General features: G+C 39.2%; 1 protein-coding gene and 1 pseudogene across 1 annotated transcript; both read right to left on the bottom strand.

Moving 5' to 3' along the window:
• Positions 1-1,093: 1,093 nt before the first annotated feature.
• Positions 1,094-13,834, bottom strand: LOC146471768 (ankyrin repeat, SAM and basic leucine zipper domain-containing protein 1-like). The gene is made up of 13 exons (XM_085120293.1): positions 13,372-13,834; positions 12,001-12,131; positions 11,486-11,608; positions 10,511-10,628; positions 9,987-10,098; positions 9,450-9,584; positions 9,285-9,367; positions 7,809-7,902; positions 6,847-6,903; positions 6,389-6,501; positions 5,153-5,273; positions 4,736-4,840; positions 1,094-3,182 (listed from the first exon to the last, which is right to left on the bottom strand). Exons 1-13 carry the CDS (start codon positions 13,809-13,811, stop codon positions 3,024-3,026), a joined length of 1,791 nt encoding a protein of 596 aa, XP_084976419.1. The 5' UTR covers positions 13,812-13,834; the 3' UTR covers positions 1,094-3,023.
• LOC146471769 (uncharacterized) lies at positions 3,189-4,236 on the bottom strand (annotated as a pseudogene).
• Positions 13,835-13,919: the final 85 nt, after the last annotated feature.

Below are 13,919 nucleotides of genomic sequence, written 5' to 3'. Positions count from 1 at the left end.
CTTGTCGTGAAGTTCGTTTTCAATGCTCCCGAACTTAACCTGCAACTACAGTCAACTCTCTCGTAAGCGACCACCCTTGGGGCACGACAAAGTGGTCGCTTACGGGAGGTGGTCTCTTACGGGAAAGATCAACAAAATAAACCTAATACTGGATTGATAAATTAATTACATGAAAATATTACCTTAACCGCTAAAATAAGGCAAATAGAAACTACTTTATTTGATTTTTTCACATCTATTCATTCTTCTGATGAAACTTTGTTTAACAGATCACTGTACCAATTCCCGTTTACCTGGAGATCCAATTATAGCCATCTTCTCTGTCTGTAAACTGTTATTAGAAATTGAACTTTTGTTACTTCTGAGTAATGATTTACTAACGATCATACGTGATTGTGTTGGGTGGTCGCTCACCGGAATCAGAAAACAAAAGAAGATGTAAAATTTCTGGCCTAAAAAGTGGTCGCGGTCTCTTAAGAAATTTGAGTGGTGGTCGCTTACGAGAGAGCTCTTGAAACAGTGTTTAACTGAGAATCAAAACGGTTATTTACGAAGTGGTCGCTTACGGGAGGTGGTCGCTTACGAGAAGTGGTCGCTATGAGAGATTTGACTGTATTGTGTTTGTAATTGAAACCCCAACGTGCCTGTGACCATTCAAATGAAGGCTAGCACTGTTGACCAATACTTTCCTGTGGTGCTCTTTATTATGCTTTACAAGGTGGTTCTAACTTTAGAGTCTGTGGATGAAATCCTAAAGTGCGACCATTCATTTGAAAGCTACTGAGCAGTACTTTCCTGTGGTGCTGTTTATTATGCTGTACATGCGAGGTGGTTCTAACGTTTGAGCCTGTGGATGCTACTGCAAAGTGCTTCCCTCTTGTTCTGTTAGTAACAAACTAAAACATCACACAGCCTTTGGCAAAAAATCAGTAAACAATACTGATATTTTGCCAAAGGCAGTGTGATTTTTTGCGTGTTTAAACAAGGGCGCGTTTGGGAGGGGAATGGCTAGTTTCGTCAAACATATATACACCCAGATGCCAACTCATTTATCTATTTCTGACGAAGACAAGAACTATTTAAAGGTCAATAATTACAGTTTAAGATACTAATTTAATAAGAATTTGGATTCTCAACACACAAAAATTAAATGTTATTAATTGCTCTTCACAATTAACTATAGTACAATGGAACAGCAATCTTCACCTTCTGATTAGCAAAATTAAACATGTAATCATTCCTTTATACAATCATAAATATCGTTATGTAAACGTGAAAACATATTTTATTCCTCTGCAAATAAAAGAACTGGAAAAATGAACCCTTATGACTGATAAAACTAACTTAAATTGACATGACATAATAGCCGAACTCTGTCCCGCAAAGATTTGGCAACTACGGTAGCTGAAACCTTAGAGAAAAGTTGTGGGAAATTAAGGCCGACTAGAGTTTTCAATTGACTGCCTGCTACCTTTACTCGGGTAGTTGCCCGGTTCAATAAAACGTGCGCTGTTTAAGGTGACCCTGCCATCTAGATTACTCTCAATACTTCTTCCAACATTTTTTAGGGCGGTTTTCAATCAGAACAGACACAAACAGCGCAGTGAACCAATCAGAATGATGAATCCAAAGCAATACATGTAACCGGCGCCAAGCGCGGGAAAATGCGTGCGAGCAAGTCACGATTGGTTTTAGTTTTGCTTCTCATTGGTTGAGAAGGTGGCGCGAATTTTGCTGACCAATCACAGAGCGTAGTTAAGCTATCCCACAGAAAACGTGAATTACTCTACATGTAACCAGCGCCAAGCGCGGGAAAACGCTTGTGAGCAAGTCACGATTGGTCTTAGTTTTGCTTCTCATTGGTTTAGAAGGTGGCGCGAATTTTGCTAACCAATCACAGTGTACTGAAGCAAACCACAGGAAACGTGAATTACTCGAAAGTGATACAATCCAGACTCGCATGCAATTATTTATTTATCCAATTTTGTGGATATTTCGTCTTTCTCTGTTTGTGTAACCGACAAACCGACTTTCGCGTGAGAAAAAGCGTTAAAAAACAAAACATTTTACGGCAATGAGTGTTGTTTTATCCACCGACTGAGTTTATAAGGCAAATTGGCAAACTAAGCTTTTTACGGCAATGAATGTTTGGTTTTTATCATCTGTGTTGATGAGGCAAATTGGTCAACATAAAGACATACCAATAGCTGACGTTTCGAGCGTTAGCCCTCCGTCAGAGCGTCTCTCACGAAGGCTTTGTGTTCGAAACGTCAGCTTTTATATCTCTTTGCCAATCTACCCTATCAACTCAGTTGATAGATCGGTTTCCAATTGAGTGTCGTAAAGCCAAAACGAAAGTAATTACTCTGGCCAATCGCAACAGATGTAAACAACACAACGAGCCAATCAGAATTCGAAGCAAATACATGTAACTGGCGCCAAGCGCGGGAAAACGCGTGCGGCCAAAACACGATTGGTTTTGGTTTGGATTCCCATTGGTTGAGAAAGTGGCGCGAGTTTTGTTAACCAATCACAGAGCGTATTAATGCAAAACCAAAGCAAACGCGAAATTAATTTCGACACTCAATTGAAAACCACTCTAAACTGAAACCAAACATTGATTTCGTTTTCATTCCCACATCGATGCAACACCACAATTTCTTACTGGTGGGAATAAAAACAAAAGAAAGACACTAGCTATGATGGGTGCTGAATGGGGGTCATGTGCGTGTTTGTTCGTTACGAGTAAAGCTGTAGTTGAAAGAATCGTAGGACGCATTTTGGACAACTGTCACCAACACACTTCAAGATTTGACTGTTGTTGTGAACTTGCATCTTCCAAAGATAAAAAATAATCAACCCCACAGACATAAAGGCAATATTTGTCAGTCCACTGTCGACTTCTTCTTCAAAGTTGAGCAGCCGTCTTTGAGAAGTAACAGACACAAACCTGAATCGACCATTTGTGACCTCCGGTCTCCTTGTCACGTGCTTGGGTCTCGTTCCTCCATATCTTTGATGGGTCACGTGTTGTGCCAAGCCCTGTGCACCAAAAAGGCGCCCAATGCAACAGTCGCAACCCCTGCAACAAGTAACAGGCCACCCCGAGATGATTGCTGAGCTGACTGTGGCTTCTGATCAATAATCAGGTCCGGTGCAGTGTTGGAAATTTTGGTGTTGATCTGCCAGCAAATGGAACAATAAAATTTGACTTGGACTACAAAAGAAAACAAAGCTCGAAGACTCCATAAAAAACAGCAAGCTTTGTGTATGGACTTGTTTCCTGTGTGTCACATTGATTTGGCTGCTGTCTGAAGATGCTATTTTCAAGAATGTTCTATCACGATTTAGCATAAATCTATAATAGCATTCTATCACGAACACTGTTTTCTTGTTGGCTACGTACGCGAAACACTATCTATTCTGTTATAGATAGTGAGTAGAGTGAGTGGTGCCTGGCGTGACCTGTTCATATCATTAGTGACTTTACGAACCAGAAACGTCACCGGAAGTTTGATAATTCTTGCAGAAGTCCTGAGTCGACTAGCATACTACTATCGTGTCTCCTGCCCTCGACTGGACCAAACAGACTTGTGATAAGCCCATTAGGCCCAACTACGGACTGAAATTTTATCCCATGCACCCTTTTGTGTCCGTTATAGAGAATTCTCTGGTTTTGATCTGGCTTACATAAGGGTCTCACTGTTCCATCTATGAAGCCCCAACAGTTTTCGAGTGGAGCTCCTTTATCATGTATAGTGGCAGCAAAATGACTGAGACGGTCCCTGGAAAGTCATGGTAGATTTACATGTGCGAGTAGGTGGCTATATTCATCGAAAATATAGTCCATCATTCGGTTTGTAATCATACAAAGTTGTGGTACTAGTCTCCCGGATCGAGCTACCATATCTGCAAATCGACACGGATATGCAAAACGCTTCAACAACACACTTAAAGCCTCCATTCCGTCCACAAGAACGCCATTGGGGCATTTCATTATGCTTGAATACCAAGAATTTCTTCGAGTAAATAAATATCGTTCTTAAAAAAGCGAAACTCAGCCTTACACTCATCATCTGTCAAAGAATCAAGATCGAAGCGACCATACTTCCAATAAGGAAATTCGAGATTTTCAGAGGAATTTAAATCGTACAACAAGGCAAACTCTGTATCATCAATGCTTCCATCTTGATAGGCAAACAATAAAGCTTCCCTTGCCTCTCTCAATGTTGCCATTTTATGATGTTTATACCAGCTATAAAACGAAAACTTGTTTGTCAACTGATTTTGAAGGATTTGCAACGCTCCGCCTCCGGGCTGTCGTCGCGTTCGCATTCGTAACTTTGTTTTTCCAGCGCTCGTGACGGCGTTCTCTCCCCGGGCCCTTCTCGGTTTCGGTGTTTCCAAACTGCGTTGCGTTCTGGTTCGTAAAGTCCCCATTATTCAATAAAAACGTGAACCTGCCTTCTTGTTAAGTTTTGAACGACTAGTAGATTTACACTAAAATAATTAGAATATTCGATCTCGATTTCTATGTGTGATAGTTGATGTGGGCGAAGAAATTTCGAGCTCATAATCTAATTATTGTTAAATGTAGAAACTGAAAGGCTTAGGACATATTTCTAAAATAAAACCTTCAGAAGACAACAAATACAGATTACAGTTTAATAAACAAATAGAACCACTTCCGTGGGAGAAATTTCTGTAAATATCAAGCACTCGGCATAGCACTTACCTGAGAAATTTGTGTTTTCACAGTGCCGAGTTCTTCATTTAAGCTCTGGGAGGACTCAGCGGCTTCCCTGCAGTATAAGGACATGCCTTCGGCTTCTGTTACATCCTGGAAATAAAACGACACCATCGTGAAAAACAAACAGAACTGTAGGAGAGAACTGTCTTTGATCCAAATCTTCATCAAAAGTTAGAACCACCTTGTGCAGCATAATAAACAGCACCACACGAAAGTACTGCTTAAAAGCTTTTATTTGAATGGTCACACTTTAGGATCTCATCCACAGACTCAAAAGTTAGGATCACCTTGTACAGCATAATAAACAACACCACAGCAAAGTGCTGCTCAGTAGCTCTCATTTGAATACTATATTTTACGAACTGGATTGTTTTAAAAATATGTACTTCAGTAAAATGTTACCTGTACAAATTCCAGAGGTTCATTGATGGTGTTCAAGTGTTTCTGTACATACGAGACGCTGCTCCTAATGAATGTCAAATGCCTGGACACATTGGCTAGTATGACTGTGACCTCCCCTGCACTAAAACATTGAAAATACAAACCTGGTTATTACAAGTGATTAAAATGCGGGGTTCACATTTCAGTGCATGTGCATGAATCCAAATGGTTTTTTCTTTTTCTTATCAACTTTATGGCCTTAAAAATCCCGCTCACGTGTACTTCAGTAACCACATTCTATAATTAGTCCAAGCAAAATGACTGATGACCAAAATTCACAGAAAATGCTAGTGGATTGTACCCATATTGTTGATATTGAATTTAGTATCAACCTGAAGGATTTATTCCACAGTTGATGTATTTACAGTTATTTACAAGTGAAATAACGCAATCATATGAAAAAATTACCACCCGAGTTACCTATTACCTTCCGAATGGTTCATAAACAACAAATTAAATTAAACAGGCTTGGGTCATAGCGAGCAAAGACGAAAAAGTATTTTGATTCATGGACATGTGCAGAAAAGTGAACCCCTCCCTTTAACGTACACGCATGATTTGCACAGGAAGGATTCTCAACGGTGTGAATCGACATAAAGCTCAGCTGAGACCCTGTTTTAACAGCCTTTTTGTGGAGAGGGAAGAATCGTATTTAGCTGTGGAATTAAAAACCTCCTTACTACTTTTAGTCAAAACAGTATGATGCACTGGTGGTCAAAACAGGGATGTAGTTACGATTTTTAACCAGGTGAAGAGTTGTTGATCACAGCAGAAAATAACAAAGACTAAACAGACACAGTTTTCAGCAAGAAAAGTCAAGGGAAGTCAAGTCTTCAGAATCTATTTGTTCCGTCTTCTGCCCATTAGAGTCAACTCTTGCCTTGTGGACACCTCGCTATTACAGAAACCTGTAAATACGGGCAGCAGCTAAATCCCTGACAAAAATAGATTACAAACGTGTGACTGAAATAAATTTCTGCCTTTTACGGACTCTAGCCATTAAGGACACTAACTCACAGTCCCGAGGGTGTCCACAATAAAGGGAGTTGACTGTATTTACATCCCTGTAAAAAATAATTTTACATGTAAGTCTTCTTTGATTCTCTTCAAAACTCTAACTCTTTTCCAGCCACTTACTATGTAAAAATCATGATAAATCTTTCCAGAAGTGTTAGGTATGATAAATGCATGCAGTACCTCAATGAGTGTTTCTGCATGGGCTGTAAGCTGGTGACATCCCATTCTTTTTTGTGAACATCTCTAATGGCATCCAGGATTTTGGTCCGAACACCCACCTGTGTGATTCCCATCTGATAAAAAATGATGACAAAGTCAACTAAGCTTTAAAAAGGAAGCATCTTAAGGCAGTATACATTGAGTGATTAGAGGAGGGTCTCCTAATCCATTTGCTGTAGCGCCTAGGTCAGTAGAGTAAACAGCACCATAGGAAAGTACTGCTCAGTAGCTTTCATATGAATGGTCACACTTTATGATTTCATCTACAGACTCAAAAGTTGGAACCACCTTGTACAGCATAATAAACAGCACCACAGGGAAGTACTTCTCAGTAGCTTTCATTTGAATGGCCACACTTTAGGATTTTAGTAACAAGTCTTTATTTAAAAATAATTACAGTTATACTTAATTGTTGTCACCTGGTCCAGCTCTTTTTCTGTCAGACTCAGGAATCCATCGAATGTTACTTTGTGTTCCTAAACAGTAAAGATATATATTTGTTACAAAAATAGCCCTGAAACCAAGGTAGCTGAAGATGCCTAAAGATTTCTGAACAGATAATTCCAAAAGATAGCCCAAGCGGTTCAATTTTATCATTGGTTTAAATTTTATTTTCCATTGTTTCAAACTCATTATCATACATTACCATACCCAAGAAAAATAGGAAGACAAAATTTAAACAAAGGATAAATTTGAACCACATCTTTTATAAAGAAAACTTTAACTACAGCTCTCACTATTTATGGGACTATTTTTTGTATTCATGAATCTAATTTAACATGGTGTTTGGTTAGAAAAACTATTTTGGTGGTCCAAGTTTATGAGTTAGGTGTGAGAAATTGGAATGTAGACATGAGATTGTTGCCTTTGATCCACAGCCCTGAGACTCCTACTAAACGCAAGTGAGTTGACAGGTACTGTATACAAGATTCTTCCTTGCCTGAAATGTCCAAAGCTACATTGTACAGATGTCTGACCAGTTTCATAGAAAAGAAAACAAAAAAAAAAAAAGAAAAAGGAAAATAATAACCTTTCTTTACCCTCAGCAACATTTATATAGCACAAGTGTTAGTGGGACTGAGCATTAAACTTCACAAAGAAATAATTTAAATTGAATACAACATGGTTAAAAATCCTAAGGAGCAGGAGGCAGACCAGATGGCTACTAATTTTCTTACAAGTGTGGCCAAGGAGTTGAACTTGGGGCTACCGAGAAATGACTACAGGTAGCAATCAAAGCAGGACTTGCATCCAGAACCTCTGGATTTCACAACGGCACCCTTAGCACTCAGCCCCTTCTTATAGTAGCATGACAAATTCTCTCTGTGCAAAATTTACTAACGTCCAAGATGTTAGAAATGAATAATTTAAATGTTGTTACCTGGAATACCGGCAACAGATGTTTCAGCTCATGGCCAATAAGGAATACCTCCAGGCTCCCATAACTGAGTGAACTGTCCTCTTTGGCGTCAGAACTAATGAAAGATTAAAAAAAGAATCACCAAATTCATGAGATCACAACTGGCATAACTTGCACAATCCTGAAGTGCACACAAATCTGAGCTCAGCAGTTATAGTAATGAACATGGCCACCATAACAAGATTCCAGTGTTGATGTTTCAAGCGTTAGCCCTTGTCAGAGTGAATCAAGGGGGTGTGGGCTGCATGTGTCTATATAGTGGGCACACATTGATTCCGTGGGGTTTACGAATGCCGATTTGGAAGATGAAAAAGTTTGGTGGGTTTCTGTGTTGCCATGATGAAGGGAAATACCACAGACTGCCCTGTGTTTGTGAGAGTGGGTAGGCAGATTAAAGTGTTTAAATTAAATGGTTTAGATACATCCTTGTCATTGTTAGTTTCAGTGATCAAAGATGTTTGTGAAATTGGTGGCCTAATCTGGGCCTAGTTGTTCAGAGCCCGATTAAGCTAATCCTGGGTTAATGTGAACTTTGATTTGAGTATTTTTACTAATCCGTAAGGATGCGTCCAAACGATTTTTGTCCCTTAGTTTTGCCTTAGTCTGCTCTTTACCATTAGATTAAAATGAGCCTTTAAAATCATCTCTAATGCTCACAGCAAGTTGAAAACCTCAGTTAACTTTTAATCGTGGATTAGAATTAATTGGCTTTAGAACAACCAGGCCTTGATTCCTGTCTCACCAATATATATATGTTTGCATTATTGCATAAGCTGAGGTGTATGTAAAACGGTCAGAAATTTTAATGGATGCTTAGGTCCTGGAATTTTGTTCACGTTGTGAATAAAAGAGCAAGTTGTGCACTGCGCGCACATTTAAAACTACTAGGATGATTCTCGGATTTCAGTACACTTCTGACTAGGACGTTACCTATGCTTTTATTGTGTTTGAATGAAATTAGTGGTGGTTGTGAAAAGATTGTGCCAGCTTAGGGTAAATTTGGAGCAACTTAAAGGTCTTCAAAATTATGCTTTTGACTGCATGGTTGTGTTTTCAATCTGGGCTGAAATTTCAAGGCAATTGCATGTCTGTGCCTTCTCAGCTCATTTAACTGGGATTGAAGTTTCACCAAGTTTTGTTGATGCCAGGCTGGAATGAAACCTCCATTATAAGTAATTGCAAACTTGTTTTTACGAGATTTGTACATGAAGTTGGGCTGAAAAATGGGCTAAAATAATCCTTGCAACTGAGCCCTGAGCCAGTGAGTACCTTTGTCTATTGGAAAAAAAGTCCTAAGTAACTTCTGATAAATTGCTAGATTCTCCTTCCAAATTACCTTGTATTTGCTAGTAAAACAAATGGAGAATTTGACATTACATCAAAAGCCACTTATGGCCTTATTCCACAAACCCCTTCAATTAAAGAACACTGTCTGACCTAGTTGGTGCTACATCTTCCAAAAGTACTTCTGAGCTTGCTGTCTGTTTTCCACTTGCAGCCAGTGAAATGATATCTGAAATCTAATTTCATTTCAAAGTCAACATGAGTAAAACAACTAAAGCCATTGTTTCAAAGAGGTCTCATAAGAATAGATAAACTTACTCGAGGGTAATCACTTGAGTAGGCAATATCACTTGCTGTCTGTCCATCATTGGAATACATCGTAGGATCTGCTCCATGATCCAGCAAAGTGCGTACAACTCTACCGTGACCCTGGCTAGCAGCAAATGACAAGGACTAAAAATATAATATAAAATAAAACAGGTATTAAAACCTGACTAATGTAGTTACAGAGTTTTGATTGGTTAAGCAGCCATGGTATATGAACCATTGTACCATGCGCCACAAAGATGGCAAACGTATGCACCAGGTGAAAAAGATTTAGCGACTTTTTGTGTTTGTTTTTAATAATTAAAAACAATTATTCTACTTGTGCTTGTTGGATACAAGATGTTTATAGCCAACTTGGTGCTGCTTGCATCGTTGGCTATCTATCATCTTCTATCCTCACCATAAAATAATTACTGTTACAGCTTGTGGTTTACTCATATTGGATCTGATTGGCTTTCTTCCCCAACATAATAAACACTCCAAGAATAATTCTAGTATCTTGCTTTTCTCAGTTGCACTATCACTTACTGTCCATCCTCGCATCTCTTGCTTGTTGATCTCAGCTCCATGTTCTAACAACTTCTCACAGACAGCTACTCTCCCCTCCCTTGCAGCATACATCAGTGGAGACATGCGATACCTGGTTAAAAGAAGCGCATACAAAAAAGTATGTGACAATAAAGCAGTTTTCAGTTGAGTGTCGAAAATAATTTATTAATGTTTACTTTGGTTTTGCATTACCATACTCTCTGATTGATTAACAAAACTTGTGCCGCTTTCTTAATCAATTGCAAGACAAGCCAAACCTATAACTATCGCATTTTTGCTCACACAAGTTTTGCCATGCTTGGGGTCAGTTACACGTATTTGCTGCAAATTCTGATTGGTTCTTTGCACTGTTGTGATTGGCCAAAGTAATTTTAAAATTTGGTTTCAGTTTTATGGCAATCAATTGAAACCTCATCTAAATGCGGCACTGGTTGTTTCCTACATTGAAAACTCCGTTATTTATCAGCACTTCTGAATGATAAACAAAAAGTAAAGTCATTTACTTGTCATAAACATTGACTCGAGCATTTTTCTCCAGCAAAAGTTCCACACATCCAAGAACTTGTTCCTCTGGAATTGACACAGATGCTGCACATGTCGCCATCAGAACAGTGTACATCTCTGAAATAAACAAGCGGGAAAATAATGTAGAGCATAAGATTGAAATGGCAACTGCTATGGCACAGCCTCAAACCAAGTTCAGACCATAAGTCATCAAAAGGTAGCAATTACAAAGTCAAGTAAATTGGCATTTTTTGAGCATTCATTACAATCATCTTCAGGAAAACCAGCATTGGATGGTTTCAAATTGACTGATGAGCTCAAGTTTGGTTGGAACCATTTAGCACAGTTATAAAATCTTTGATCCCCAAATAATTCATCATTTACTTCTTTGTCGCTTTGTGTCCCAAAACAATATCCCTCAGAACTATCACAAGGGAACATATTAATACAGCATAACAGCACTATAACATTAGGGACAGAGCAATGGGCTGGTAGCCAGAGAATGGAATTGGGCCAATAGATAAAGTAAAAGGTTTGATTAAGGGAGGTGAAAATTGAAGGGCTGGGGGCATAACCGCCTTATGTCGAATGTTGGGCTGTTTTTTTTTTTTCCGGATATGTCTCAATTTTTGCATGTGGGCTTCGTTTTAGTCAACAAATACTGCCCTGTGATCAAAGGGCAGAGAACAATGGACCTAAGACAGTGGAGGAAATCAAAACTAAAATATGTTGGTACTGATAACAGGTTAAGGTGTGGGAAATTAGGAAGTCAAACCCAGTTATTACGGACACCGTTGGGACCAGAAAAGTGTTCGTATTACAGAGTGTCCTGATTAAGCGGGTTAATTTTAAGGAAATTGTATGGAACAGGACCAAGAAAACTGTCCGTAATAACGAGTGTTCGTATTAAGCGGGTGTCCATAAAGGGGGGTTTCACTACATGTAAATTACAACTTTATTTATAAACAGAATACCTTTATGAAAGTTGACATTGGCTCCTCTGTTTATCAGTAATTCCACAAGCTCTAATGATGCATTGCTGGCTGCTAGCATCAGAGATGTCCACCCAGACTTCAGTTGAACATCTGGATCAATCCCTGGTAGAATAAAATAATTAAGAAGGCTAACTTTGGTTGCACTTGTAAATAAAGGTGCATGTACAGTAGACATTTTTTTGGTTTTAAATGAGATGCCAACCTCAGACTACTTCTAGAGTTTTTGAGGAGCAGAGGGAAATGAATGGTAAGTTTTAATCAAACTGAGAAGTAGGGTGTACATGTAGCTGTAGCCTGACCATTGATGATAGAAAATGCGAGTGAACATTGTGATGGCTTTTGGTCAATTGAAATAAGTACCATTCTATCTATTGTTCAATATAGAATTTTGGTGAGTTGATACCATGGTTTGTGACATACATGTACTGGCCTTCCAAAGTCTTTTTTTTGTGTGTACTTTTTTATAGAATCAGGGTAGACAGTGCATCTCTTACCATCATCTAGATATTTTTGAACAGCAGCAATGTTTCCCTTCTGAATTGCAATTCGTAAGTCATCCACAGCAAGTGATAAAGAAGCCTTCCTTGCCTCTACTTGCTTGGACTTGTTTGGAGTGAAATTACCCCTGCAGAAAATAATAAAATTAATACCATTACACATGAAAAATTCTTCCCCATTTCAGACGGATAATCTGTCTCCAGTATGAAAACGGCCATTAAGAAAAACTTTGACTACCAACTGACTACTCAACACCTCAATATTGAGTTGTATTAATATGGGTAACAGAGAAGAGTCACAATATTATGCAGTGTCTCAGCATCCCACGCTGCATTTTATCCCGGGGGGGGGGGGGTACTCCCCTATATGAGCTATACGGGGACGTGCCGCTGGATAGGGTATGGTTTTTGGCCTCTCTGCCCTGAACAGGGTATATAATTTCAAGCGAGTCTGTCCTGGATCCGTCCTAGACAGGGTATGGTTGCAAGACTGTCCGGCGTCTTTTATTTGGCAATCCGAAATCAGAGACGTTAGTCTGTATTTGTTTTAGTGAACAATGCTTCACGTCAATTGAGTTTCCACTTAAGGTTCACCACTGTTAATGCGAAATTTTGGGATTTTTCGCCATCACTTCTAGGAAGTGTATTATTTTATCTGTTGTGATTGGTATTCGTGTTTCAATGCGTGGAACACCACGTCTGGTAAGTGACAGTAGGCCTTTAAATGTTATTACTATTGCCAATAAACACTTGTGTAACACAAGAGCTAGATGTTGTCCTTTGTCCTAAATAGGGTCTTAAAATAGAAGGCGCTGTCCTACACAGGGTAGGTATTTAAGGTTATTTTCGTCCTAAACAGGGTCAGGGTTTCAAACCCCCAGTGGCACCCCTATACCCAAACATGGGTCAAGTGCCCCCCCCCCCCCCCCCCCCCGCGGGCATTTTATATAGGTCACGCCAAAGATCTTGGCGTGGGTTTCCACATCACTCGGCATACAGGCGTATGATTGTTGGTCTTTAAGGTAAAGTGGCTGGAGATTACCTCATAGATGTAATGGCGTGATGAAAAATTACTTGGCTTTTGAAAACTTCCACCTTTCAAATGAACTGTTTAGGAAATTTAACTGTGTAGGATTTAGAGTCTAAGGGTGGTCTGTATAACATCAGATTTTCCTGGTGCAGATGCTTCAATGGCAGTTTCGGCGTATCTTCGGCATAATGCGTACATGGAATGCACCCTGGTCAGGAAAATTTTTAAACTGATTCCAATTAACAAAGATTAATTGAATTTTAATCATCTTTGTTTTGATTTGTCGTTTGAAAGAAGTAGATAAAACATGACTTTATATATATTTATTGTAAACAAACCTTTTTGTTGTTTTTCCTCTGTTGCTGTATGATGACGGAGGTCTTGGAAATCCTCCTCTCCCTCTTCCCCTTTGCTGCAGTTGTCCCCTACCTCTACCAAGACCAGATGCGCCGGCCGAAGGATATGAAGCGTTGCTGTCATTTGTTTTGTTGTTTTGTCTATCAAATGGTTTCCTCCCGTCATTTCGTGCCGAACTTGATGGAAATGAGTTGACTGGTGCAGCGTTTAAGTCAAAGCCTTCGCTATCTTCATCGTCCGATTCTGCACCAGCAGGCATTGCAGTGAAGTTCTTTTGTGAAGTAGGAGTGCTATTCAAGTTGACATCGCCATTCATACTGTGAGATTTGTCACGATCAGCATATTTTGCAGTATAAGTGCTGCCCATGTAAAAACCATCATCTGAGTCCGAATCTTCAGCTCCAGCCGGGCAAAAAGACATTTTGCAAAAGTCTTTCTTTCAAAAAATGCTAGTAAAGATCTTTTAAAATAAGAAAGAAACAATGAATGATAGAAAACTTTGTCAACACACAGCGTTCATCGCCATCTT

This window comes from Pavona decussata, unplaced genomic scaffold, assembly GCF_977016875.1.
Source record: "Pavona decussata unplaced genomic scaffold, jaPavDecu1.1 SCAFFOLD_102, whole genome shotgun sequence".
NCBI classification, from domain to species: Eukaryota; Metazoa; Cnidaria; class Anthozoa; order Scleractinia; family Agariciidae; genus Pavona; species Pavona decussata.
The sequence above is the reverse complement of the archived record's forward strand: the minus strand, read 5'-3'. Positions and strand labels throughout refer to the sequence as shown.